This window comes from Brachyhypopomus gauderio, chromosome 3, assembly GCF_052324685.1.
Source record: "Brachyhypopomus gauderio isolate BG-103 chromosome 3, BGAUD_0.2, whole genome shotgun sequence".
Taxonomy (NCBI): Eukaryota; Metazoa; Chordata; class Actinopteri; order Gymnotiformes; family Hypopomidae; genus Brachyhypopomus; species Brachyhypopomus gauderio.
Window position 1 is genome coordinate 10,741,440 of NC_135213.1, and position 27,926 is coordinate 10,769,365.

Genomic DNA, 27,926 nt, shown 5'->3' on the forward strand with positions numbered 1-27,926 from the left:
TTGGGATACTCGAGTCGAGTTCAAAACAGACCAGGTGACCATGGCGACAATTCATTTTGTTGAACCTGCATAACCTCCATGCTCACTTTCAGCATGGCTGTTATATTATCATCACATCCTCTTCCACCCAGCAGTGTAAACATCCCTGTGAACACTACTCAGGCACACTGACAGAATGTCAGCAGCTGCTGTGTGACAAGGCCTCACTGACCCAATTGTCCACCCAAACGCCAACATGGAGCCAAGCAGTAAAAGGCATTAAGAGGCCATAAGGGGGCACCACACTGCTGTGTTTGCACAAGCCTATCTGTGCTCACTATCACCTGATAGTGAGCACAGTCCTTGCATAGATGATTCACAAATCCTAAATCCCAAATCTTAAATAAAATTCTTCACCCCTTCATGATCATTTGCTTTCAGTGTTAAATCCCCACATTTAATATTGGTTATACACACAAAACCATCAAAATGTGATATTTGTAATCATTTATTCTCATTAAGACAATTTCAGTAACTCTAGGTTTACAGCAAATAATGTACCTGAGCAGCAAACCTGGACTATCTAAAGGTGCACAGATAAATCCAGTCTTAAACAAGAGGGTGCAATGCTCTGTTTAAGTTTGAACTTAGCTTCATACATTACGATTTTCCCAGGAATTCTTACTTTGTCTGACATGGCTATTAATGCACACCAAGCATTTCAGTTTGCATGATAACCATTTTATGTATGGTCAGAAATAATAAAAGCTTTGGTGACAGTATGTTGGCAAGGTTTTCAGTCACTTTCTTACATTCTCCAGTCAAGATAGTTAAGGATGTATGACAATTTTTTTTGATATTTCAGAATGAAATGCAAAAATAACTTTTTTAATTAATGTAAACCCAAAATCTTTGTAAAATAATCCAGTTTCTTATTCCCAGTTTATTGCCCAATAATCCCATTATGTGGACAACTAAAGTAGATGCTGCATAATATAAATATCACTCAGCCCCAGTTAAGACAATTCAAATGTCACGTTAGGACAAAACACAAATCTTAAAATATTCTGCCATGTAGGTTTAAACTTGCATCAACTGTGAAGGTTTTGCACCTATTTAATATCAGACAGTATGAGTATTGCATGGTTATCAGTGGGCACCTGTCCCTAGTTACTCAAATCATCCCATAAACATTAATAAAATACCTTAATGACACTACAATATGTACACAGTCATTTTCAATGAAGTGCATATAAACATGGCATAGGCAGTATTTACAACCCTTACAGTAATGCAGGAAACAGTAACTTTATCGAGGTAACCCTAATCGTATTCTCGTCTTCTTCATTCATGAAGTAGGACAATCAGTGGGCTAGATGTCTGCTTCAATTTTCTTCCCTACTTTGATTAAAACTAAAATGAAAACAACAAAATTGTCACCTACAGGGATTCACAACTACGGCTGTAAAAGTCTACCATCCCTATTTTACTAAAGTTTACTTCCAGCACACCAAGGCTCTAATATTCAGATGTGACAGAGGGCCATGCTTAACTCAGTCAGCAGTGTTAGGTTTGGAACTAATCTCTGCAGATCGGTAGATCTTCAGAACAAGATGTGGACACTCCTGTCCTACAGCTTCATACGGTTGTTCAGTACCTTTAATTACAAGTCAAGGACATAATGTACTGTTCTCAGAAAATAATGTAAACAACCACTTCAAATCTTTATTTCTTTCCCTTCTAATAGGTTATATTACACATTTTGTGACTATACTATGACCACTGCTATTGTAAATTTCTTTTAAATATGTTTTTGTGCTTAGCTATTTAAATAAAATATTTTTGCATTCAGTTAACCTGACATTTTAAGGGATTAAGGAAAGATTAGATTTTAAATTAAAAGTTTAATTTAAAATGTTTTGAAACTGTATACTTCTCCAGTTTCACTGCCTCGAATCGTATGATTATTGACTGTCAACTGAAACATCCATTTTGAACACCCCTAACCTAATCATCAGGTGTTACGGGGACACTGTCTGCAAAGAGATCCGTCTTACTCTCTCTGGCTGGGGTGTTCTGATCAGAGACAGAGGAGAAGGCGAGGTGATCGTGGTCCAGTATGTTAAGACAGTCTTCCGATTTCTCTTTCTTGATATAAAATATCTTCCTCAGCTGCTTCAACTGCTTCAGCTCACAGAACGTCTCCAGTACGACCAGCATGGCGATTAAACCCAGAATCAGGTAAACTGGAAGGGGTAGAATTGTCATTAACATCATAGTAACATCACACCTGGCATCCAAAAATAAAAGCTGCAATTCCGACTTACAAGTCACTCGCTTTTCTAAGTCTCATCGCGCCGGGTTCACACTCACCAGTGATTCCCACTTTATAAAGCTGCCTGAACCTCTGATTGTGGCCCTCTCCTGGCACGTAGTCGCCCAAGCCGATGGTGCTGAGTGAGATAAAGCAGAAATAGAAGGACTCCAGGAAGTTCCAGTCGTCCTCCAGCACAGAGAACACCGTGGCAGGGATGACGAAGAAGCAGCCTAAAGCAATGGCAGCCAGCAGGCAAGCGTGGACGCCTGCCACCATGGACCTTGACAGGCCCCAGCGGCGGTGCACGTATGCCACAGGCCGGCGCGTGCTGAAGACCATGATCCTCTGCACAACTGCTGTGAAGAACAGAAGAGTGAAGGGGATGCCCACCACAGAGTACAGGATGCAGAAGGCCTTGCCTTCATCTGACAAGGGCACCGTGTGTCCATACCCTAAAAACACAAGCAAAATCAGTTATTTAGATACATTTGTCTACATTGCTCCACATGTATGCATCAAGGCAATGCCAGGGAGGCATGAATATAATAAATAAAAACAAAATGGGGGAAAATAACAAAATGACCACAAGAATAGCATAGCAGAATGGAAGAAGTAGAAAAAGAACAACTTATACAATACAAGGCACATTCAAGTCAGTGGCCCTAGGCATATTAGTTACCCACCACCCTCAATAGAAATTACTATTAAATATAGGCCTAGCGAAACATTAATAGTAAGTGCATTTTAAATTATAGTGCACGGAAATAAAAGCAGTCTTTCCTTTTTTAAGATTTAATTTTAAATAGGCCTATACTTAACTAGCCTCAAACAGGTGATCTGATTCAGACTAGCTATGGCGCCTCTACAATAGAAAAAATATCTAGACTAGGCAGTAGCACACAGACCACAGGCTGGTTTCAGGAGCACAGTGTGTTTGTGGAGATCCTGCACTGATCTTTATGCTGGATTAAATTACCTAATCATGGGAAATTCTATACCCCACTTCCTACAGAGAAAGAGAGAACGAACATAGAGAAAGAACGTCATTTAAGTTAAGTTTAAATCGCAAAGAGCTGGGAAAAGACACGTTGGGCCTTTAAATAGCCTAATTATCTCTAATTAGAGCCATTTCCTTGCGTTTCGCTGGAAGAACAGATATTGGGAGTTATTGGGAGTCATGTATACGGATGCCCTAATGGCAGTGTCAATAGTCTAACATGATTAGACTATTGATTAGATGATTTTACAGAGACAGCTTGTTTGGGTACAGAACAAAGAGCAGGAGTGTGAAGGATTGACAGGAAACGTCATAGTTCGGCTCCCATGTTTGATGACGGAAGCTGAATGTAGTTTCGCTCACCTGTCGTGGAGAGGACTGTGCTTGCAAAGAACAACGAAGATGTGAAATCCCAGTTCCAGTTTGTCGCACTCTCGTTTAAGACCGACACACCATAATTACTAGCCTCCAGTGCTTTAGCCAAAAATGCCTCCAGTCTCTCTTCGGATAAACACTGGTTGTCCTGGAGGAACTGCTGTTTCGTGGTAGTAAGATCTTGTCGAAGTAAATCCTCATTAGGTAACTCCACCAAAGAGAAAATGACAGCTCCCAAAACTAGGTATATTAAATACACAAGTACCAAAAGCAAAAAATAACACGTCGATTTGTGACCTTCTAAAAAGCGCGTGCACCCCGTTCCTGAAAGGCACCGCAACATTTTCAGTGGCCGGTCACAAGTAAAGCGATAATAACACACACGCAGCTATTTACCGTCTTACCGCCTGCTTTATCATGCAGGGTCCAGAAATAAAGCAGAAATAGATGTCTAAACGAAGTGGTTTTGTCTTATTTCCGATAACAGGAGCAGTGGTGAGAGGGATGGGCGCTTGACGTCGTCCGCCTCACCTCGGTCAGGTTACCGTGTTGTCACGACGGGGCGCGTCTCACGTCAACAACCTCGTTTACTGTAAAGTTATAGTAGCGATGTAAGTGTTTTGTGTTTTGAAGAACAACCTCGAATGTCCACCTTATAACATCTGAGGGAAACTCCCCCTGTTTTAGTGGGTGGCGTGGACAATTTGCTACAGTATCAGTTTGCTACAGTCGACTAGCTTAACTGGTTTGGCAAGGTGGTTTTCCATGACCTTACAAAAGGTTTGTAGGCTCAAGCAGAACGTTACAGCTGAACCTTGAATGCGAATCTGTGTTTTAGTGGTGTCACTTCAGATCTGTGTAGTTACACTATGAGAAACCTTACATTTTATTGTGCTTTTCATACTACTTCTATGTTCCAATTATTTGGTAAGGTAGGCTATAGTATAAATACTCACCTACTCAGTTTTTCTTATTAAAAAAGAATAAACTCCCATTGCATCTAGTTTTATTTGCATAGCCCATTGATTGGAATACAGTGAGGCAGTTATTCCAGAAGAACAAGACTCCAGCTTACTTGACTTTCAATCAGCCCACGTTCTTAACCCGTCATTGTTAACTTCTCCTTCTGCAAGTTATAGCATGACTGTGTTAGTTGCAACTTTTACTCCACCCCGCTTGAGGTCAGATGTGAATCTCCACACAGACGTTTTACAAATAAACCTCAAATTCAGCAGACAGGAACGCATTTCTGTGAATACAGCCTGAGGAGCTTCGACACTGCTGATCTGATCAGAACGGGAGGCGTCTCTCTGAGATCACTAAAAGTTTGTTTACTCTATCATCATCTGACGTCATTTTAGTGGGTGGCATTGCTGTGCCCACACTGATCAAATCTACACTGCATGGTAAGCAGTTTTCCTTTCCTTATTTGACTTTTTATGATATTTCTGTGGAATTTAACAAAAATAATTATAGGAAAATAATTGCATAATTCTTCCATTATGCCTTTATATTGAGTGTGTAGGTAAAAGTGTGAATATCTCAATAATATCTCCTGCTCTCTGAGGCTGATGTGTGAATAGCATCCTAATGGGACAGGTCCATGCTGCTCTCTGTCGCCCTCTACAGGCAGGAGACACTGAAGGAGCAAATGAAAGGGCTTGTTGTTCACCACGGACTGCTGGAGTGGAGGGTCTGTTTGAGGACTCCCAACGCCTTCACGCTCCTTACATTTATTTTTCCTTGTTAGTCATTAAAATATTGGCACAACCAAATATATCCCCACACAGCACTGGAGGTCATGTGAGCAGCTTCCTCACACAGCATCTGTGGGTCTGCAGTGAAGCCTCCTGCCCACACTGCAGGTTTCTACTGCACCACCTCCTGAATACAGACTCTTCAGTCTGGACTCTGGACAGGAGCCAGTTGGTGAGAGGTTGCCTATAATTGTTATGTTCCGTTGTGCTATTTCTGGATTGAAAGGGAATACTTGAGAGTTCTGACCTGGTTGGAAGAAGAAAGTTGCCGGATGGTCAAGGTTATATTGCTCTGGTATCGGTTCAGTTCACAACAAAGCAAATACATTACCTTCTGTCTGTTAGCTATCTATCTGTTTCTCCAAACCTGCAGCGGCCAAAGCATTCAATACACAGGGAAACAAATTGTCATAAAGCCCTTCACTAGCTGAGTGCTCGTGGAGGTCTTAAATGACCTTTCAGGTGAGTAGTCCCAAGTCCATGAAGTTTAAAAATAATGTTCATCATGAGCAGATTTAAAGTATTCCATAATTTAAATTTGATTTCTATCATTTTTAAAATTATCAGCTTATTTCCTCATGTTTTAATTTCTTCTTTCTCTTCAGCTTTTTACATTTCTGTAAAGAATGTATTATTTCCTATTTAAAAAATAGTAAAATAATAAATAGTTCAAAGATCTTTTTCTCTTTTTACTTGCTCATACATGCCATTCTTAACTCACAAAGAGCTTGTTAATTAGCATGTTAGAATGATTGTGTCTTGTGACTTAGACTGGAAAAGTTTATTAAAGGTTGATGAACCCTGAGAACATGTTTTGTAAAAGGAGTCTTATAAAGAGATCATCTAAGTACCACTATTGGAGAAATTATATGTCCAAATTAGTAGGATATATGGCATGAATTTGCTTCGATGGATAAATGATGCAGAATAAAGCTTGCTGGAGAATGGGATTTTAATTAGTTACTCTTGGTAGTTACTATATTAGTCAAAAATAACATGAACAGCTGAAATGCCACTAGGTGGCGCTATAAGTCCAACTTAACAAAAGCTGGAGGCGGTCATATTTGTAATGTGTAGATGGAGCAGCAAAATGTCGAGCAAATGTTTACATTTATTGTCTTTACAGGCTTGTTGGTTCCATATCTTAAATTGATCCAGAATGTTGTTTTTAAGGCAGGTCTGGAGTTAAGGCCTTGTAAACTGCACGTGATTGACACCTTCTCAGCTTGAACACAATGCTTTTCATGCTACTGTGTGCCCTGCCACATGGAGAATCAAAGGAGCGGTAAAAAGTCCTGGCCACACATCTGTTAAATGCCCCACACTCTCTGTTTGTGATGTGAGTTATCAACCTGTTTCTCAATCAGAGTTAGCCTTGCAAAACTCATGGTTAATCCTGATTAACTCAATCAGTGCGTTAAGGAAAGAATAAATTAATTGGTGAATAAATGTATAGTATAATAATAATTCACAGTAGGCCTATGTTCAATTTCAAATAATACGTACTTTGCATTATTGTTCACAGGGTAAAGGTTACTATAGTAGAAGGAGAATATCTTGGTCATACATATATTTGGTGGAATATTCCATGAGGCCATAAAACATTCTGGCTATTTTCAGCATTACAGAGCACTCAACACTACATTTTCCCCCCATGCTATTAGCCTGACATACTGACAGATGAAAAGTGAGAGAGCTCAGAGGGATTAGATGCCCTGTTTGCAGAGAACAGGCACACACACACTCTTTTCACTCATTTTCATGCATTTGACATGAGGTCACAGCACAGATCAGAGCAGCGGCCCAGCTGGCCCGTCAGCCTCGGTGCTGGCCACACTCTTCGCTTTCGATGGAGCTTTGGCCTGGTGCCTTCAACAGGAAGCTAGCGAGGGTCCGCTCGTGCCAGATGCTGAGGACAGACCCAAATCCCGGCGACACACACACACACACACACACACACACACACACACGCGGGGCAGCCGGTGCGGTTGTGCTCCGTGTCGCCTGGCTGCTTTCGCTGGACTTCCTGAGTGCTCCCGTAGTTCTCAGACTGAGATTCACATATTGCTTGGCTAAGACGGTGACAGGGCTCCAGCTGCCAATCTGCCCCGAGTTGTTTCCATTTGCTGCGCATGGAGGTGCCGCCACGTTTCCCCCCCTCCATTCGTTTGGGCACGGGGGGCTTTGGCACGGGCCGCGCCACAGTGCACGCACATGCGCCCGCGCGCAGTCTGATGAGCGCTGCTGATTGATTTTGGCCCGAGCGCGGCACATGCGTGTCACCGCCGCGCGCGATCCGGGCTGGGAGCTGCGGTTTCCCCGGGCGTGATGCGGCTCTCGCAACCAGCCAGGTCTGTTCAGGGAGGTTCGAGACATATGACTCGAGATCTGAGAGAGGGAGAGCACCCGCATGGCGCCGCCATATGTCTCTGCTGCCTGTGCTCGACGGAAGCATCTGGAAAAGCCATCCTTACTGACAGGTCCACCTCACCGGGGCACTAAAGCTAGGCTCACTCTTCTCTGAGCCAGCAGGAGGAGACCACATGCCTTAAAACCCTCTGAGGAGCAGAAGCCCTTCATTACTTCTGCTGATTTATCTCCTGCTCTGCCATGGCCTTCTTCAGGACTGCTACATCACTGTCCGAAAGACGCTTCTCCTACATCTCCGCTCACATGTCAAAATCCCCACTGTTAAATTAACTCGGTGAGTTTGTCATTTGAGACAAGTGGGACTGTAGTCAAGGCTGTAGGTGTTAATTCAACACTGAGGGGGGATTTTCAAGTGTTCTCAGTAGTTACTCACTAGATACAGGGCATAGCTTGCAAAGAAACTGATGTTAATACTTAAACATTGCTATGAGACAGACTCATATGATATTTAGACCTTTTGTGCTGAAACTAATTCCAGTTTCTCAATGAGACCTGTAAAATATATTATATAAAGAATTCTGACTCCAGTTCTCATAAATGAAGTTGTTCCAAGGTTATGGTGTGAGGTCATGTAATGTAGTGGCCTCAATTTTACCTGCTAGTTTGGCATACTTACTCTTGTTTCAAGAAAAAGGTTAATCATCCAACACATTCTTAGAGCAAGGACAGCTGACTGACACTGCTACTCAGACAGAACGGTTTGTGTTTGAAATGTGCTAAACATTGGGAAAGTTCATGGAAAAGTAATGCCAAGTTGTGTCATAATATGTCCATTACATGTATAACAGTTAATACCTGGGCACTGGCCAGCCATCTTTGTCAGGGCTTTAAAACGGGTCCTTTAAGAAAACACCGGCATGTTTATTGGCTTGCTTTCGAAAAGGCCAGGTTTATGTCTTTGATTTAATGCTTTGTGCTGACATCAAGTTCATACAGCAGGAGCATGTCACCTTTGCAGATGACTTACACATTTATTTGTGTATAGCTGAAATCTGCATGGTTTTTCCACACGTTAAGCCAAATTTCTAATTAGAAAATTAGAAATTAGAAAATTAGAAAAATTTCTAATTTTTTTTCTAAAAAAAATTTCTGCACTTCTAATGAGTGCAGACCACAGATGTTCTAAATTATGAACAAATTTACCTTATTTCCGAAAAAGTTAACCGTGAGTGTGTATGATATTTTTAAGTGTGGTCTCTTGGCTGTTGTCTGCCTCCTTACCATGATGCTTTATGCCAAATAGAGTTGATAAAATAATTTCCAAACATCTTCAGAACTGCAGCGAGTCAGTATGTTACTGTGGCATTACTGTAGACTTTCTCCCCAGTTTGTGTGGTAAACGTGTCAGGAAGGCAGTCTAGGGAAGCAGTTGTATTAGCGTTTACATGAAACGCCTCGTCCCGTGCCTAGAATTTAGAATTTAAAATACATGAATTTATATATTTATTTCAGCCAAAGAGCTGAACATTTCTAGCCTCCACACTGTCCACTGTCCTGAAGAAGGCTGGACAGAAGTGGAGCTAGGTACATATTCACAACCTGAAAATGCAGAAATCTCACATTATATGACCAGGGTTGCCAACTTTTCAAAATCACTTGGAGTGAGATTTGATTTTGGTAGGGGGGATTGATCGCCATGGTTGAATCATGGATGTAGATCAGCCATAAATAAACTAGATTTTTTTCAGTGTGAGAAATCGGATGTATAGCGTGTGATTTGATGTATGGCTCGTGAAGACAGTCGAATGTGTGTGTCTCACGCTCATTGCGTGAGAGTTGGCAACCCTGTATGACTCCAGCCCATATGAGAATCATGGTAACAAGTAATATGGGAATAAGATTAATGGTAGCGTAGGTGCTCAATGTGAAATGTTCCTCTTTCTTCATGAAAGTGTGCAGACCAAGCTGTTCACATTTGCCCTGGCACGAACAGGCTTGGCAGGACTGTTATGGCCTTCAATCCAATGTGAACTGTTTTGCGGTCATACTGTGGCCTCATAAATACCAACAGAGGAGAATATGGTGGTCCGTGAGGTCCGTGAGGCTCAGGGTGCCACATGAAGACTAATGATCACCAAACCCCAACATGACCAATCAGTGTATGTGCAAATGCCCTCAGTGAGATCATAGCTGGCACCGACACCAGACGGTGGTTTTTTTATCCATTTAAAGCCAGAACAAAATGCACACATTTGGTTAGTTTTAGCCAAGTTATGAGATCACTACATTGCAAAAGGACCAGTGAATGTCACGTTCAATTCTTTTGGTTCCTTAAATAATAAATATGTTGAACGTTGTTTTAGGGTCTTAACAATGAACAACATAGCATGCAACTTGTTTTTAATTTCAGTAAGAATCGTTTTTATCACCATACAGCCCCATAGTGCCATAGCAGAGATGTCGATGTCATCTGAGAACATTCACTGAAATTGAAAACATTTTTGTTGCCTGTTGCGATCCTAAGACTTGCCCCACCGCTATCCAGCAAGTTAACCACAGGAAGTATATTACTGAATGACCTTTTGTGGTGGAAATTTTAATCTTTTCCTTGATGCTATGCTTTATTAGTATATGTTAAACACAATAGTCACATGATAGATGTATAAGCTAGAGAGCTTTATTCCATATTCCATGGAACATCTACAATGGGATTTGTCCCTTCACCAGAACATAAACAAAAATATTAGCACACAATATAAATACAAACAAGTTGTTATAGCTTATCTCATTGCTTTTTGATTGTATTTTTTCCAATGTTTGACGAACCAGAAGACAACCTCTTGTTCTGGAATGGTGCAAGCCTGATCTAGGAGAGAAGCTCACAATAACCCAGGTCACTATGGCTTCCTTTAGCATTGCTCTGCCATTGCTGCTAACATAGTAATGCATATCAGACTCAAACACTGATGGTGGATGCAGTAACATCTGGGCTCTCTGTCTATGTGTCTATCTGTCTCTGTCCAGAACGCTGTGTTTTCCAGCCTCTCAGGCCTTCACTTTGGTCATCTTGGGACACAAATCAAGCGAATCGATGAAACTCAAGCCCTGCTTTTTGGATACATCAATTCCAGAGAAAACGTAGTAAATCATAACCGCAGGTCCTGTACTCTGTCTGCCTCTGGGTGTCCCAGCTGAAGGTCCGGTCGGAGTGCCGGGCCTCCAGCACTCTGAAGCCCAGCCGAGCCTTGGAAGCAGAAACTCAATTTCTGCTGCTCTGGAGAGGCACGGCTTCCACTTACCGAAAAAGTGAGGCAGCTGAGCTGTTTTCTGTCTGCGTTGATGCTCTGTGCCCAACAAACACTCAGCAGTCCTCAGCGTCCATGTGTTTAGCTGAGTGCCTTGGCCAATAAGAAACCTATTGAATTACAGTGGGAATAAGTATATGTAATGCATGTATAGGCACACGTGCCGTTCTTGGGCTTAGAAACAACACTGCTGAAGAGTCTAGTTTCAGATTTGTGTGTATGGTAGTTGTTATAATATGACTGCACGGCACAGTAGCTAATACAGTGGCTCTCAAACCTTTGCCGTGTCTCCCTTTGGAAGAAGGAACATTTTCATGCCCAATTTTTGCATTTCCAACAACACTCTGCAACCACTCTACTGGAGTGATAACAATAACATTCAATCCTTGCAAAAAATAAAAATAAAAAATGCAGATGTCTTTTGAGTTTTCAGACATAAAACACAATGTAGTCTCTCATTTCCCACCACATTCACCTCAGAGCAAGCATTGCCACTTGTTTTGTTTGTACCAGAAGTATTGCCTGGTTTTCTTTATGTCCTTGTCAAATATCTCTTTAGATCTACAGTCTCTCCATGTGCAGTGTTACAGCATGGGTTGTTTCTTGTTTTACCATGAAAAAGACATCAACCATTAGCTACTACACACCACTGAGGGTCGGTCTACAGAAGACATAGAGTTTACAGTTCCACTATAATGTGTGTGTGTGTGTGTGTGTGTGTGTGTGTGTGTGTGTGTGTGTGTGTGTGTGTGTGTGTGTGTGTGTGGGTGGGTGTGTGTGTGTGTGTGTGTGTGTGTGTGTGTGTGTGTGTGTGTGTGTGTGTGTGTATTATATGAGCATTTTGTGAGGAAACAAACTGAATGTAATTTTGTAATAAATGTAATTTTGTAAATGTAATTTTGGAGACATCTGACTTTTCTATTTCTTTAAAAATTGTGTGTGCTGTTTGCGTGAGGCACATATGGGCACACACACTGCTACCAAAACAGCCTCTGCATTCTTTTAAGTTCACATTGCCACATCTGAAAGCTGTGAAAAGCGGGCATTCTTTCAGAGCAGATTTGCTTTTGAGGGCCGTTAAAATCCTATAAAGCGCTATTTCCCCTTAAAGCTCCAGAGCGAATCGAAAGCATCACTCAGTGACAGAACAACACTCCTAGAGTTGGAAACACTCATCAGTCTGGACTGTTTACTCCGCTGTGCTGCTCCTCAGCCTCCACACATTCGTTACGCTCCAGCCTCGTTCTTCTACAGATGAGGATTTCGGTAAGGCCAAAAATTCACACAGGGCTTTTATTATAGGCATTTTTATCGCACTGCTGTTTTCTTCACATCAGTAGAAGGTCAAAAGAGCACTTTCATCAGGATGTTATATAACCTGTCCTGAAAACGTTTTCTGGTATGTCATAGCTGTCTTTAGTATATAAATTATCACAAGAGGGCCCAAAGATGAGGTTTTTGAGTTAGCCCCTCATTTCTTTAGTGCTATCAGTATAGTCCCCAAAAAGTTTTTTAAAAAAAGAAAGAAAAAAGTGATATTCCATGCCTATTGAAATTAACCTAATTTATAATAATAATGGCAAAAATAAAAATTTTGCATGGTTATTGAAATTATTATTAATAGGCCAATGCCACTATTTGCTAAACACTATTTGTAACACCATGTATATTCAAATACTCAGACATAAGCTGAAGAAAGTGGAAGATAATTTGTGAATACAAATTTATTTAAAATCTTTTATTATGTAATGATTTTTAAATATGTCTGTGAGAGCTAGAAAGTAATAGAAAACAATTGACACAAACTGAAGAAAAATTGTTAGTGTACAAAATGTATTAACTATGCTACATAAAAGAGAGAACCATTAGCAGCAAGCTATACAATGATGATCTGGCATGTCATAGTGTGTATAAAATCTAAGGGGTTTATATCTGGTTAAGGCATGAAAAGTACACACACTCACAGCAAATAACTTAAAGAAGAGACCCACTGACTATATATCAGCTTTGTAGCTCTGTCTTTGATTAAAGGTAATGACATATCACATCCATTACTGAGGTCGGAGTTTGTAAAAGAGTATATCTGAAACCGAAAAACAGATGAGAAACCGAGACTTTGGTGTTAATGTGAAACTTATTCTGGGAACTGGGGCACAAATGCACTAAAGCTGATACAGTTTCCTGTTAATGAATCTGACTTTTTGCTATCAGTGGTGCAATTCTGGAAACACTAATTGTGAAATTAACTACCAAAAACGTTTGGAGCCAAAGACTGAAATTTTGGCTGCATCATTGGTGTGTTGTGCTGGTTCAGGCTCGGTTCTGTGTTTAGGTTGTGCTGGTTAATACTGAGGGAATTGGCTCAGTTTTTTTTATCATGCTACCATTTGTTATCAGTGTCCTTCATTAAGAACACACAATGCTGCTTAATACTGAAGGATGTGCTACTGAAACTCCATATACATACTTACAAAGACTACGCTGATAATGAGAAATACTGCTATAACATTTTTTTACTAATTTAAGCTAAATTACCATCACCCTTTCATATCAATGAAACCTTATGTATGTATTCTCATTATTTCCTTTACAGACTCATTAAAGTTCCTCTTTTTTATTGCCTGGCAATACTCTGTTAAATAAACTCTTCAAGCTCCGTTTGATATTGTTTTCACATCAAGTTCAATTTCATCTCAACCAGAGACGTCTCTGATCTCAACACAAGAAAACCCCAGCTAGTATGTACTGAACTCAGACACTGTTATTTCTAGCAATGAATACATTTTGAATACAGATGTAAAACATCTTTTTACATTTCAATTGTGAAAATTTGTCAGTGTAAACAAATAAATAAGTATTTACATCATTAGCAAAAGCAAAACAAATTGTTAATTCGTGAACTTGCACAAAAAATAGACAAATAAGTTACAGTAGAAACAGTATTATTCTAAATATTGTACATCCTCTCCAATTATTACCTGTATTTAAACTATTTTTTAAACTGACTAATATAACACATGAAAGACTACATGGCTAAGTGAACAAATGCTAATATTCAAACCTTCAGGTTTATATTCAAGAAGACAGGACTCAATTTAGTATTATTAAGAATTTGTGCAACAAAGCAGAGAGGGCCATTTGATGAAATAGAACTCCTTATTTTAGGTGTCAGAGTCAACTCAGGGTCAGCTCCACTGTCAAAGTCCATGAATATGTTCCATTAAAGTGAATATTCCATTAAAGTGAAAATAACGTAGAAACCTCTTCAGAACAATATGCTTAATGTTCTTTTGTTCGAATTGCATTTTTGAAACATTTGTGTTGATGTTTTGGGTTTAGGCAATGGTAGGTGATGCTTCCATATCAAAATCAGTTGTCTGCAAGAAGAAAATGGCATATGAAAATGACATATACGTGAAGTAATGATACAAGGAACTGAACATGTGTTTATAATTGTGTAACTCTTCAGCCATTATATGGTCTCACCTCTGCATTCATATTTAAGATCAGAGAAGAAGACAAGTTCCTGAGAGAAGACGAACAGCCCTAGTCTGCCACCGGTAAATGTCTTGTCATAGACAGGTCCCGAGTCTGCCATGATCTGCTTCCCTTCATACACAACCACCCTGGAGAAAACACGAAAAAAAGTTTTAAAAACCCTGCTTCCTATTTAGCTGACTAAAAGAAATGAGTTTTGCATTATGTTTATAGAATACATTTGGATATGTGGCTATGAACAGGGCACAAAACACGGGTCAGTAGTAACACGATTTCTACATTTAGATAATTAGATTAGAATTTTCCCAGTCTTTGAAATGTCTTCTGAGCAGAAGTACTTTTGATCCTAAGTGTAAAGCTCTTTGTTTAAGGAGCATGTGGGAAAGTCCACACACTGTGACTCTGTACCTGATGAACCCAGTCTTGGGCCTGTGGATGAGGTGCCAGCGGTAAGCAGTGTAGTCCTTCCAGCCAATGTTCTTCGGATCATGCCAAAGAGTTCGGACCTGAGTGACAACACACACACACACACACACACACACACGCACACAAAACAAGCAATATGTCTTTTAATCCCTCGTTTCAAACCTGTGGTTTCAGTTGCCAGTAGCTCTGGTACCTTCATGGTCACTCCCAGATCTGATCTCTGTTGAATGTCTGAAATAAAACCAACTGTAACGACTTGCATCGCTTTCAAATGGAGCTGTCATAGTTCTAAAATGTAACAGCCCTGTACTGTTTAAAGTGGTTTGCTAGCTGTATCCAGATTCAGCTCATCAACCAATTCTTAAGGTCTTCTTGGTGTAATTAGCTGCATTGGCATAGGGAATAAAGCTTGCAGAGCAGGACATGTAATACCCCACCTGGCCTTTGGTGTTGCCTGTGTGCCAGAGAGCATTACGCAGATTCTCCCCAGTGCCAGTGCTGGAGTTCACCACTTTGAGTGACACCCCGGAAATCCCAAAGGCCTTTGAAGGTTTATCCTCCCAGTAAGTCTGGGTTATCTGTTTCCACATCACCACGTAGAAGCGTCGGCTGGACTGATAGCCAAACACGAAGCCAGCGTAGTCGTCATCCCGATCTGTGTTCACGTAGAAGGTTCCGCTGAAGTCCACCGCGCTGAACTCATCAAAGCCTGTCATTGTGGGATAACAGGAAGACTGAGGAAGTGTGAGGGAGTACAAAGCAAATGCATGTTGGCCACACGCTTACGCGGTTTGCTTACCAACGGCAATGCCAGGGTCAGAGTTGGCAGTCTGCACCAGCTCTCTTCCCTGGTTTCGGACGACCCAGTTAGGGTCGATCTGAATGGTTCCTTTAGGATCCAGATGGACCATCTGAAATTTCCTGAAGTCTGTGACGGTAATGGCATCGTTCTCTGGGCACGCATCAAGGAGGTCGGGAATGTTGTCGTTGTCAAAGTCGTCTTTACAGGCATCCCCACGACCGTCACCTTACAAAACAGATAAATAGTGAGAAGCTTTTCTGCCATTGATCACAATTTCACCACACTTCAAATTATGAAGAAATAATGTATAAGGGTATACATTTTATATTCAAACAATATTAAATACACAATAGACTATTATTGGGAGAAAAAAAAATTGAAAACATATTGACAAAGAAACATCCAATTTTTCATCATTGCTTCTCAGAATTTATTTGTGATAATAACTGCAGTCAGTTATTTGATCTAGATTTGGCAATAATGCAGCTTTAGCTAACCAAGAAGCACTTTTCTTTCAATATGATGGAAAAGTCAGTTTCCAAAGCTTTAAACTTATGTCAGGCAGCCAAGCAAATCTTTTTGGGCTGTGACACAAGTTACTAAAAGTTTGATGACAACTGAAATAAACACAGACTTTTGAGCCAAGACTATTTTCGTTCCGTTCTAAATAAGAATGTTTTACGTAAATGGATTTAGAAACCTAAATCCATTGTCACTTCATGCCTCATTATACTAGCCTCTGGTTTTCCGCTATTAGACTATTGTTATTAACATTTATTGAATCTGACATACAACTTATATCTCATAAAATGTAGCAAGACAATTCCAGATACACAAGCTTGAGGTGCAACTAATTTGCATTTTTGGTGCCAAAATATTTTATGTGCCTCATATCTCTCCTCTTATCATTCCTGCTCCTTAATTTTCCTTTAGTTTGAGACAGCTCCCTGGATGGCCTTCACAGGACGCATAAAAAAGACCAACATAAATTAGATTTCCACCCCACAGAGTCACGCAACTGCATGTTTATGCACCGAGATAAACAGGTGTGGAGAGCACAGAGGAACATTCCAGAAGAAATGTGTCTAACTCCACCGCTCCCTGCTGATGTGCAGGACGTAGCTCCACACATCACAAATCAGACGTGTTGCCCCAGGCGACCCGACTGCTCTCAGAACCTAATCATAGTTCCAGCTTTCTGACAGGCCACAACACTTACCTTATTCCTGTCAGATACAAAGCTCTATAGCATGCCAGGGACAAATTTGAAAAATTCGTAGGAACCTGACTTCTTTTTTTTGTATAAGCATAAACAGAATAACAACGGCTCTTTGGGATTTAACATTCTAGAATCAATTTTCTGTTAATCTAATTTTTTTGTTAATTTACTATTAATCTAATTTGCCCCGTAGAAGTTTAAATGCATTACCTGCCCTGTCATCACATGGTACCCTAAAACTAAAATAAAAAGTCTCACTGAAAAGTTTAACCTAAGTGTCACATTGCCACACATTGTGTGGGAGTAGCTGTGTCTTATCTCCTCACCATCCAAGTCCAGCTGATCTGTGTTAGGCACCAGCCTACAGTTGTCTCTGTCGTCAGGAATTCCATCATTGTCATCATCATGGTCACAGGCATCTCCCTTGCTGTCATTGTCATGATCTGCCTGGTTGGCGTTTGGGATGTAGGGACAGTTGTCCATATTGTTCTGATGGCCGTCCTCATCTATGTCCTGGTTATCATCACACTGGTCTCCAATAAGATCGTTATCCACATCAGTCTGCATAACAGAAAGAAGTTACACTAGAGTTAGGATTAAAATAGAAGGGTTCCTTAGACAGAGTTAACATAGTATAACAAACAATCATAATTGCAGCCAATATCCACCCTGACCTGCTGGGGGTTGTGTATCAGCGGACAGTTATCACACTGGTCCCCAACGCCATCCAAATCCGTGTCTTTTTGATCAGTGTTATACACAAGGGGACAGTTGTCTTTCTCGTTCAGAATCTCTGGAAATCAAAACAGTAAAAACGAAAGTAGCCACCGTCTACTATGCATTTGAGATGCAATGTAACATTTGCACCTTTGAAATGGGTCGTGTTTCGCACCATCTCCGTCTATATCGGTAGAACAAGCATCTCCTTCCCCATTGTTATCTGTGTCAGTCTGGGCAGGATTGTGCTCATAGGGGCAATTGTCACATCGATCACCCACTGTGTCCTTATCATAGTCATACTGCCGAGGATTATACATCAGCGGACAGTTGTCCTGAGAGAAGAGTGATGAGACACATTTTGTCCTGTTTATTCATTTATAGACTGCAAACAGACCGCTGTTGTCACTGTGCTCTATAATTTTCTTTGAATCTGTAAACCGAGACACTGATAAACAGATGAATTCTCACCCTTTCATCCACAATATCATCGTTGTCGTCATCTTTATCACAGGCATCTCCTTGTCCATCGCTGTCAAAGTCTTCCTGACCAGAGTTAGGAAGGGTAGGGCAGTTGTCCTAAAAATCAGCAGATCTTTTGTTATTCCCACATGATAACTCCGAGGGCCAGTTTCCTGGACCCAGACATAGCCTACCAATAAACTAAAAAGAATTTCCAATGGTGAGTCACTGCTAACATAGAAATGTAGTCCAACTGTTAATTGACTTACACTTAATCCGTGTTTGGGAAGCTGGGCCTGATGTTTGATTGCTATTATTCAAACCTACCTTTTGCTCATCAAGCCATTGCTATTTTGTTTTAAAGTGTTATTTATAGTTACTGTGGTTACTAAGGAGGGTTGGGTTTTTTTTGTTTTGTTTTTTGTTTCCTTACTGTTTCCTTGCTTTTCAGGCTCGCAAATCTGCTATATGCCATAACCTGATTTTTACATAACGTCATGCAAAATGTAATCTTGATTTCTCTCTAGGGTGCAATATTACATAATGCAGCAATTATGCGTCAAGCACAGACAGAGTTTGTGAGTTCTCTTGTATGCTCTCACTCTCCCCTGTGTAAACCTCCACTATAAAGACACACAGTATTTGTTTCTGCCTGTAAAATATTCCCTTTCCAAAAAAACACTGCTATTTTGCATTGTAGTTTGCATTAAGGGGATAATATTTAGCTTCCGTTCGGTTTGTGCTATTTTTATTTTTCAGTCTCTAACGCACAATGGTATGGGGGCCCAGTAAGGCCAAAAACCAAAAGCACCTTCAGCACTTTACATGTGAATAATAACTGAACTGAGGCGAGATCTGTCAGCACACTGGGGCGTAGGCCTCAGAGAGTGTGAGCTATGTGAGCTCATTTGGTAAACACTGGCCACGTGTTACCTTTTTGCAGTGGTAGGTGGCATTGGCTCCACACTCTAAATCCTGATTGGGCCATCCATCCAGATCAAAGTCCTCGCCACAGATAATGCCATCACCGGCGTAACCAATGCGACACTCACACTTGTACATGGGCTCTGTGATATGGCTGAGGAAGATGCACTCAGCATTCTTATGGCAGCTGTGAGTGTTGTCCTTACACGGGTTATAAGGTTCACACACCTATTCAGGAGATCAAAAAGAGACGTCAAAATCCTTTTTGCTTATAGCGTAGCACAAGCCGCCCGTGCAATGGCAGCTTTGGTGAGGACACAGTGTCCTGTGAGCTGAGGACTTTCACACTGACCTGTTTGTTGTTTTTTGCTGATTCTACTCCCATGCCATAGGGCTGAGTACCTTTGTAACGCGCAGGACAGGGCAGACAATGGAATCCTGGATCCGTATTCACACATTGCTGCAGGCCTCCCACTTTATGACACACATCTGACACCATATCACACTGCAAAGAGTCCCACGTTTCAGGGAAGGTGAGAGGGACAGTAGGTTCAGGAAAGGAGAGTGAGCGTGAACGTGAAGCATGGTTTACATACATACACGGCAGTCCCGGCTCATTCGGCCGCTGTCACGTTCTTTACCTCGTTCACATCTTCGCACGAGGTCCCGTTGCCTCGGTAGCCTGGTAGACAGGGCCCGCACTCCCACGAGCCATCCGCAGCACTGCTACACTCCACGCCAGCAAAGCACGGGTTGGAGAGACAGCCATCTGACGGAACAGCCCGACACAAGTCCACTCAGACCACTATTGCATTCAGAACATGCACTTTCTCCTGGAGAGGTTCAGAAGGTTCTGTGCATTCATTTATGTATGTTTATTCTTCAGCAGTAACAAGAGTGAAACCCATGAGACTGTGAGAAATGGAAAAAAGCTATAAAACCATCACTTACTGATGGGGCACTCCACTTTGTTGCAGACCTCGTTGTCAGTAGTATCTCCCAGACATTTCCTGCCTCCGTGCAGTGGAGTGGGGCTGTTGCACTCTCTCTCTCGACTCTTCAGACCACCCCCACATGTTGCTGAGCAGGTTGCCCAGGGTGACCATGGGCCCCAACCACCATCAACTGTATGGACACACAGACAATAGACAATGCACATATGTAAGATCTACACTCAGATAGAAAGAGAGAAAATACCCAGTGAGTGGCAGATCTCTGTGCAAAAATGCTTTGTTGATGCTAGAGGTCAAAGGAGAATGGCCAGACCTGTTGAGCTGATATAAGACTGATATAAGCTCCAATAACCACTCGTTAAAATCCAGGCATGCAGAAGAGCATCTCTGAATTACAAAACAGTGAACGGTGGAGCAGACAGGCTACAGAAGCAGACTACACTGGGTGTCCATCCTGTCAGCTAAGAATAAGAATAACTGGGGACACAATTCACACGGGTTCACTTGACAGTCTCAATGACTATTTCAACATTCAGATGGTAGGGTCTGAATTTGGCATAAACAACATGAAAACATGGATCCATCCTGCCTTGTTTCGATGGTTCAGGGTGGTGGTGGTGGTGGTTTAACGGTAATGTGAATATTTTCTTGGCACACTTTGGACCCGGTCTACCTGAGTGTTGTTGTTGAACATGTCCATCCCTTTACGACCACTGTCTACCCGTCCTCTGATGGACACTTCCAGCAGGATAATGCGCCACGTCTCAAAGCGCAACTCAACTCAAATCAATTCAAACTGTTTTCTTGAACATGACAATGAGTTCACTGTACTCAAATGGCCTCCACAGTCACCACATCTCAGTACAAGAGGGCGCCCCTGGGATGTGGTGGAATGGAGGATTCGCAACAGGGATGTACTGCCAGCAAACCTGCCGCAACTGCACGATGTCGTCATGTCACATGGACCAAAACCTCTGAGGAATGTTTCAAGCATCGTGTTGAATATAAGCCATGAAGAACTAAGGAAGGAAACAGGGGTCCAGGCCAGTACCTAATAAAGTGGCCAGTGAGTGTGTATATATATAAGAGAAGATTCAGTGCTCGGCTGGCTTCTGCTCAGGAATGGATATCTAGAATTACCTGGACCCTGGTGATAGGACGCAGAGCCCGCGACCAGCTGCACCACTCAGAAGCTCATTTGATGAAATAACTTTGATTCATCTCAAGCCTCTAGGGTGAACATTTGGTTTGAAAGGCCATCTGTTTGTTATTTGGTTACATCTTGTATTTGCCTTCTTTGCTATTTTGTTTTGTGTACTTTTTGTTCTGTATGAGGAATTGATTGGATAAATGCAAAAAAATGTATCTATAAAATAAGACAGGAAAGTAATATTTCAGTTTTGATTCATATCTTGAAAACAAGTGAAAGGCAATGCCAAATTGTAATATTTTAGACATAATCCTTGTGTAATAGTAAACTGCATTACACAAGATATCTAATATGTTAATATTCCCTGAATACCAACACGTACTCCACTAATGCGTAACTAACACAATAAATGTCTAGTCATCAGATGACTATGCCCACAGCGTTGCCTCTACTTGGGCCTCTTTCCAGAAATACCCATCAAGAGGTTGGCCAGATATTAAGCCCTCAATAATATCCTGACTAGAGAAACCAGTGTTTCCAAGAGAACACAGTTACCACATGTTGTTCAAGACAATCTTATTTTTTGGGTGTGTCATGAGATTCTTACCCATTATCCCTTGTGGTAAGAGTTGCCAGTCATAGGCATGTATCCCTCCTGGTTCTAATGATTATATGAGCTCTGGAAAGAATTACATCACTCTCTCTTTCTCTTGGCTCAGCATTGGACAGCAGGGAGTGGATAAAATGGGTTTGAAATGAGCATGGTTGAGCTTGTTAAATATGTCATCTTTGGGACACCATACTCACTGGGACAGGGCTCGGCCTGGCAGCTCTGTGTCTCTCGTCCTTCGCCTTCGCAGTCTTTGCCTCCGCGCTGAGGAATGGGAGCGTTGCAGTGGCGAATGCGGGTGATCACCCCTTCTCCACACGTCACAGAGCAAGCAGACCACGGAGACCACAGACTCCAGCCCCCGTCCTGACGAACTAAACGCACGGATCGTCGGTGCCTCCTCTTGCATTTGGCCAAGAGGGGATTTTCACGGGCGGAAAAAGGTTTTCCATACCTCTGCGGTCACATTTTCCCAGACTGCACCTGCGGGTCTGGATGGAGGGTCCGGCGCACGTGTTGCTGGTGTCATCGCATGATCGGCCTCTCTGCTGAGTGCCACTGCCACAGGTGACCGTACACTGGGTCCACTCTGACCATGGGGACCAGCCGTCTTCACTGTCCATTGCTGTGGCCATAAAAGTGCGATCATACAAAACCTGTTATTATTATATTACTTTTAAGTGTACCATCATGTAATATAAGGAGAACTCACGTAGACAAGCTGGACAGCATTCCCCATCGATGAAGGACGGATTGGCACAGGCCACTGGAGGGCAGGTGATCTGCCTGCACACCACTTTGCCTTCTTGGCATGTACACTGAGTGCAGCTGTCCACAACCCAGTCCTCCTTGTCCCCAAACATGCGGCCGTCCTGCCAGCACATGCTCTGCTCCACCGGGTCCTGCATCTTATTGAGGGCCTCACGCATGGCGGTGTTCTCCTCCGTCTGTAACCAGCACCAGAGGTGTGAGGCTCCTCGGCAGTCTGGATGAGCCACGTGGACCCGCGTCCACGGGTTTGCGTATGCATAAATATCCAGAGATACACTTACAGCAGTATGCTGCCCTCAACTCGTCAAAAATTTCCACATGACTCAGAATGTGGGCAAGACACTTTTTTTTTTTTTTTTTTTGCTGAGATTTACTGTGCAAACATTCCTGTGTGGGTAGCCACAAATCCTGGACCAATTACTCAGTTTTAAACTCGTCCTCCTGCCATTTCTGGCACATCTGCCACTCGACAGCATGTAAAACGTGATAGTCGGGGGCAGCAGACTCACCACTTTCTGCAGGCCGTCGATGAGGTTACTGACGACCACGCGGAGGCCCTTGAGCTCCTGGAAGAGGTTGGCGAGCTCCTCGCAGGAGCGTTCGCACATCATCTCCGTGGAGCTGGTGGCAGGGGCGTCCGTGTTCAGACCAATGACGTTGGTGGCGATCGAAGAGGCCACGTCCAGATGTTCAGAACTCTCACTCACCGTGTTTATCTCCTCTGCCCATGGACAGGAAGAAAAAGGAGCAGAGCGTTAAGGGAACAGAGGGATGAAAGTTACAGGAAGTAGGATGTAGGTGAGCAGGTTGAGCATAATTGTAACACAATTATTTTTAAGCATCTGTATAATGTATGGACCTCTGACGACAATGAACCTGAAGTCATGAGTGATCTGAAGTAATTTGAGGAGCTATAAATATGGAACTATCTTCAAAGGTATTTATTGCTGTTGTTAGCATGTATCATTTGCTTATGATCAGTTACGCTCTGCTATTCCTCTACCTTGTAAACTTTAGGCACACATTACACACAGTTCTGGAATTGTAATGCCTAGAGGTGAAGCATGAATGAATGTGAGAAGCAGAAAGCTGGAGCCATGGGAGACAATGGGAGACCATGGGAGACCATGGGAGACCATTGGAGACGAAGGAAAGCCTTGGGAAGCCATGCTCAGCTCCTGTCCTGGCTGTGGGGATGGGGTGGTGGTGAACCGTGCTCCTATCCTAACACAAAGAGCGTGCATGGCTGTGGGAGAATGTGGAAACTCAGGAGATCTGGAAAAGCTTGGGGTGGGATACTCAGCAAGATGTAGAAAGCCATTTGAAATAAAGCCTCATTGTGCACAGGATTTAGACACTGGAAGACTGATCATTACAAGGGGTCAAACGAGAACAGGGCTGCAGTAACATCACACGTGTGTGACCACAAATTCTGCGACAGCGCACAGTCTGTCCCACGATTTGCCAGTCATTCTCCTTTGAAGGGAACATATTTGAAGTTATTTTGAGAGCTTCAAAAAGAACATGGTATGTATAAAAGTACAGGCATGGTAGCTTTTTGTGGAAGCCCACCTAGTACAAACCACTATAAATATATCCCCCATAGTACCACAAAGCATACAGTAGGTGGATGTCATTAAGTTTTTTATACTACTGTGCAATTTCATCCAACAAGCACACATCTGTTAATTACTATCCATGTGGATGGTTACTTTTGTATTTGTTTCAGTCTCTACTCTCTCTCTCTTTCTCTCACTCTCTCTCTCTCTTTCTGCTCTCTCTTTCTCTGCTCTCTCCTTCTTTATTCCCGACCTCTGAATGTCTCACATGTGACAATGATAAATGTCCCATACACAGCAGATTCTTCAGATAGTAGTACAGAGAAAAGTGCAGCTAAAACAGTTTACACATTCTGTCAGACATAATTTGGAAAAGTCGTGTTTTTTAGCAATGACTGTCCCAATTTTTGCCAGTATACAAAACAAAACTGTCTCCACCAAGCTGTGATCTTTGGGCCTACTGATAGCATTTTGAATAGTAGCACAGGCAATATAAGTCTGATACTACAGACTAATTTTAGTTCATATGTGCAGTGTCTATGAGACAAATAAACAGCACCCTTATAGCATTTGGCAGACGCCATTATCCAGAGAGGCATACACACATTTATTAGTATGTGCATTTCCTGGGAACTGAATCTATGACCTTAGGGCTGCTGGTACTTTGCTATACCAGATGCGCTACAACACACAGCAAGTACACAACACTATTGAACCGTTGAGCTCCCTCCTATATCCACTAGTTATATACTAGACACCCAAAGGTCCCTAAATCATGAGAGCATGTTGGACTGGACTGAGATTTCTTAATCCAGCAGTTTTTTTTTTCACTCTGCAGACCTGTGTCTGCTGAATTAATTCAAATCCCTATTGGCTGTTTCTCCTTTCCTACTTATCGTGTGTGTGTGTGTGTGTGTGTGTGTGTGTGTGTGTGTGTGTGTGTGTGTGTGTGTGTGTGTGTGTGTGTGTGTGTTCCAATCCTGACTCATGACCTCACCAGTGGCTTTCTGGTCTATTACAGATACTAGTCTGAGCTGGACATTAACTGGCCCCTTTGTAAATGCAGGGTAGTTATGCCCAACACAATATTTATATACTTTATGATATGAAATGAACACTGTTAAAATTACAAAAAACATTAGTAGCATTACTAACAGTTATTTCAATGAGATAACGTGGTGATGGTGAACAGCCCTGCTCTCAGTCACACTCCTCACTTCTAGTCCTCTAGGTCCTCAGTCCTTAGTGTACTGAGTTCATTCAGTGCTCGAGGCGTGATCATTTATGGTGAGCTAAGCCTGGCTCACCAACGTTAGATTAATCTTTTAGTGCTGTGGCCTTCAAGGACTCAAAAGGAGACTGAAAAATGTTGCAAAGAAAAGCACTTTAAAGATCTAAGACTCTGCTGACATTTTATATATACTTTTTCATGCCTCACAGAATACGATTTCAGGTTGTGGGAGAGTGTAAACATATTTTAAATAGAGTTCACAAGCCTTAAACCCCACCTGGGTTTGCCAGCTCACAGCCCCGGCTCTCCAACACGTCCTCAAGAGGGGTGTCAAAAATAAATAGCACATTCTGCAGCAAGCCCTGAGGGAAACACAGAAACATCTCTGATCACCTCGCGGTCCACCTTACAGTGTTACAGTGCGGAGGTACTGCTAATGTCAGAAGAGGGGCACCACAGTTCATGCCTTTGTGACTTGCGTCAAATCATAATCTCAATCTGTTCACATGATCATCCTTTATGTTTGCCTGAGTGGCATTGACAGGTTGGCCATTTCTAAGTAATGAGTTCATTGTTGTGTGGCTTCACTACGTATGCCTAGCCTGGACAATTAGTTTGCTGTGATTTCAGTCGAACGTTTTGTAAGAATCAGAGTCTGCTGTTGCTCTACTGCAGACGCCAAGACAGTATCACACGATGCTCTCACCCTAAAATGGCTTTCACGGGTGGATCCTTTGGCAACAAACATACGTCCGCCAGGTGCACTCAGATGCTCATAGAAAGGCTCGTCGAGAATGAAGCTGTCGATCAATCCGCATCCCACATACAACGTGGCTGTTTCTCCGTGCACGTGAAGCGTTATATTTTTCCACTGAGAGTCTGAAAGATCTACGTCCTCAAACGAGATCACGTTGCGGGAGCCGTCAGCCCACCAATAAACCAAATCCAGGGTGTTCGTTCGGCCGTCAGAAACTATTTCAAATTGCCTCCGCTCTCCTGGACCTTCAAGGGACAAAAGAGTGCCTCGGGATGTGCGGTCCTGACGCAAGGTGGCCGTCAAAATGAAACCTTCGTTATTCTGGATCTGCAGTAGTAGTTGTTGTAAAGTCTTTGAAGTGATAGCGGGAAGATGATCAAAGCGGATGAAACGATATGCAGGCGAATCTGCATCCAGACCCCTGAAAAGCTTCACACCGATGGTCTTACGCGTGATTCCGCTGGCTTCAAACAGGTCAAAAACCGTCACGTCTTCCACCTGTCCATCTACAAAACGTGTTCACAGAATTAATACATTTTACATGCAATTTGTGTAACAATTTGTGTAGCTGCGTTGTAAAACTGGGTGTGAAATTACCTGGATCGATGGCGAAAGCGCACAGAGATATAAGGGCTAGGAGGCATCCTTGGAGAACCATAGTTCCTAAAAGCACATCAAACTTGCTGAACTTGCACTTTCATCACAGTTCACAAGTAGCGTAAAACAGCTCTACTTTTCTATGCAAGATCACAGGTTCACTGCTCCGGAAACCTTTTCCCTACATGATTATATACATTTTACAAACATCTCGTTGCCTTGTGTAACAGTGTACCTTCCAAACATCTAATTAACAAAATTAAATCTGTTTTTTTTTTAGAATAAGCCTGCACTATCACGGGTGTCACACCAACCGCAATAAGTCTTTGCTACCTTGTAAAAGCTCTGGGCATACCCCTTCTTACCTGAACCAAAGACCCAGTCCTTAGAAATAGAACAAATTCCAATGGCCAGGTACCTCACAGAAGGTGAAAATGAACGATGGGTCTTCTCATGAATCAGTCTTTTACCTGGTGAGGTCAGCTAATCAAACCAAAACGACTGTGCGTAAAAGCGCGGAGCTTGGAGGGATAACGTCAATCACTTTGTGTTAATAAGCGATGTCGTCCTTACACACGGTCCTTTCCAGCGATGTCGTCCTTACACACGATCCGGTCCAGCGATGTCCACGCTCCACGGTTAGAAATCTGATCACCGACGTGCTCCTCCTTAAAACTAAAGTCTCTTAACTTCATGTTTAATCCTCAACGCGCATCTGTGGTTTCAAGGAGGAGCCTTGAGCGCAGAAGTGGGGAGGTTGCAAAGAACTGGGGGTACGAGGAGTGTGATTTTATCGGTGCTTTTTAACGGTTCTGTTCGCTAATGCGCTTGGGCTGAACACGAGCATCCCGCATAGAGCTCACGGGTTTAGATAAGACAGTACTCATTGACCGAATGATTGCTGCTTGGTTTAACAGGTATGCATAATATTTATCAAAGGCAGGTATTTTGCGATTTTAGGTGATGCAGAAATAGCAGAGATTACATAAACCGATGTTGAAGAGTTCTGTAATCGACAGTAATTGCTTTTTCACCATATCACCAACAATTGCTGTTATTGTTTTTAGACATTTACTAGGGCTATTCGTTCCTTCTGTACCATGCACCATACATAAGGGAAAATGTCCACTGAAACTCAGGGCTGAATAAT

General features: G+C 42.2%; 2 protein-coding genes and 1 long non-coding RNA gene across 4 annotated transcripts; 1 reads left to right on the top strand and 2 right to left on the bottom strand.

Moving 5' to 3' along the window:
• Window positions 1–469: 469 nt before the first annotated feature.
• Window positions 470–4,935, bottom strand: kcnk1a (potassium channel, subfamily K, member 1a). Of its 2 annotated transcripts, none has more exons than XM_076999444.1 (4): window positions 4,744–4,935; window positions 3,657–4,258; window positions 2,353–2,748; window positions 470–2,225 (listed from the first exon to the last, which is right to left on the bottom strand). In XM_076999444.1, exons 2-4 carry the CDS (start codon window positions 4,009–4,011, stop codon window positions 1,987–1,989), a joined length of 990 nt encoding a protein of 329 aa, XP_076855559.1. In that variant the 5' UTR covers window positions 4,012–4,258; window positions 4,744–4,935; the 3' UTR covers window positions 470–1,986. The 2 variants fall into 2 exon arrangements, with proteins under 2 accessions (XP_076855559.1, XP_076855557.1); XM_076999442.1 differs by having other exon boundaries at window positions 4,625–4,787.
• A 2,611-nt stretch (window positions 4,936–7,546) lies between these two features.
• LOC143510273 (uncharacterized) lies at window positions 7,547–11,475 on the top strand. Its single transcript, XR_013129938.1, has 3 exons — window positions 7,547–8,129; window positions 10,625–10,688; window positions 10,820–11,475. It is a non-coding gene; the product is annotated as an uncharacterized LOC143510273 (long non-coding RNA).
• Window positions 11,476–12,799: 1,324 nt separating this feature from the next.
• Window positions 12,800–27,496, bottom strand: thbs2b (thrombospondin 2b). The gene is made up of 21 exons (XM_076999448.1): window positions 27,142–27,496; window positions 26,777–26,842; window positions 26,129–26,685; window positions 25,700–25,784; window positions 23,142–23,353; window positions 22,574–22,808; window positions 22,316–22,486; window positions 22,059–22,235; window positions 20,100–20,273; window positions 19,790–19,917; window positions 19,501–19,653; window positions 19,158–19,376; window positions 18,234–18,341; window positions 17,938–18,097; window positions 17,720–17,838; window positions 17,372–17,606; window positions 15,824–16,051; window positions 15,462–15,733; window positions 15,007–15,104; window positions 14,587–14,726; window positions 12,800–14,477 (listed from the first exon to the last, which is right to left on the bottom strand). Exons 2-21 carry the CDS (start codon window positions 26,835–26,837, stop codon window positions 14,470–14,472), a joined length of 3,540 nt encoding a protein of 1,179 aa, XP_076855563.1. The 5' UTR covers window positions 26,838–26,842; window positions 27,142–27,496; the 3' UTR covers window positions 12,800–14,469.
• Window positions 27,497–27,926: the final 430 nt, after the last annotated feature.

Excerpts from the sequence above, each read along its gene's own strand:
- kcnk1a (XM_076999444.1), bottom strand. The coding sequence starts at position 4,011 with ATGTTGCGGTGCCTTTCAGGAACGGGGTGCACGCGCTTTTTAGAAGGT. Across the intron at positions 2,749-3,656 it reads CACAGTCCTCTCCACGACAG|GGTATGGACACACGGTGCCC; the intron begins GTGAGCGAAACT and ends TTGTGTTTTTAG. Across the intron at positions 2,226-2,352 it reads TTATAAAGTGGGAATCACTG|TTTACCTGATTCTGGGTTTA; the intron begins GTGAGTGTGAAC and ends TACCCCTTCCAG.
- thbs2b (XM_076999448.1), bottom strand. The coding sequence starts at position 26,837 with ATGGTTCTCCAAGGATGCCTCCTAGCCCTTATATCTCTGTGCGCTTTC. Across the intron at positions 20,274-22,058 it reads CCAGGCCGAGCCCTGTCCCA|TTGATGGTGGTTGGGGCCCA; the intron begins GTGAGTATGGTG and ends GTGTCCATACAG. Across the intron at positions 18,098-18,233 it reads ATGATATTGTGGATGAAAGG|GACAACTGTCCGCTGATGTA; the intron begins GTGAGAATTCAT and ends CTCTTCTCTCAG.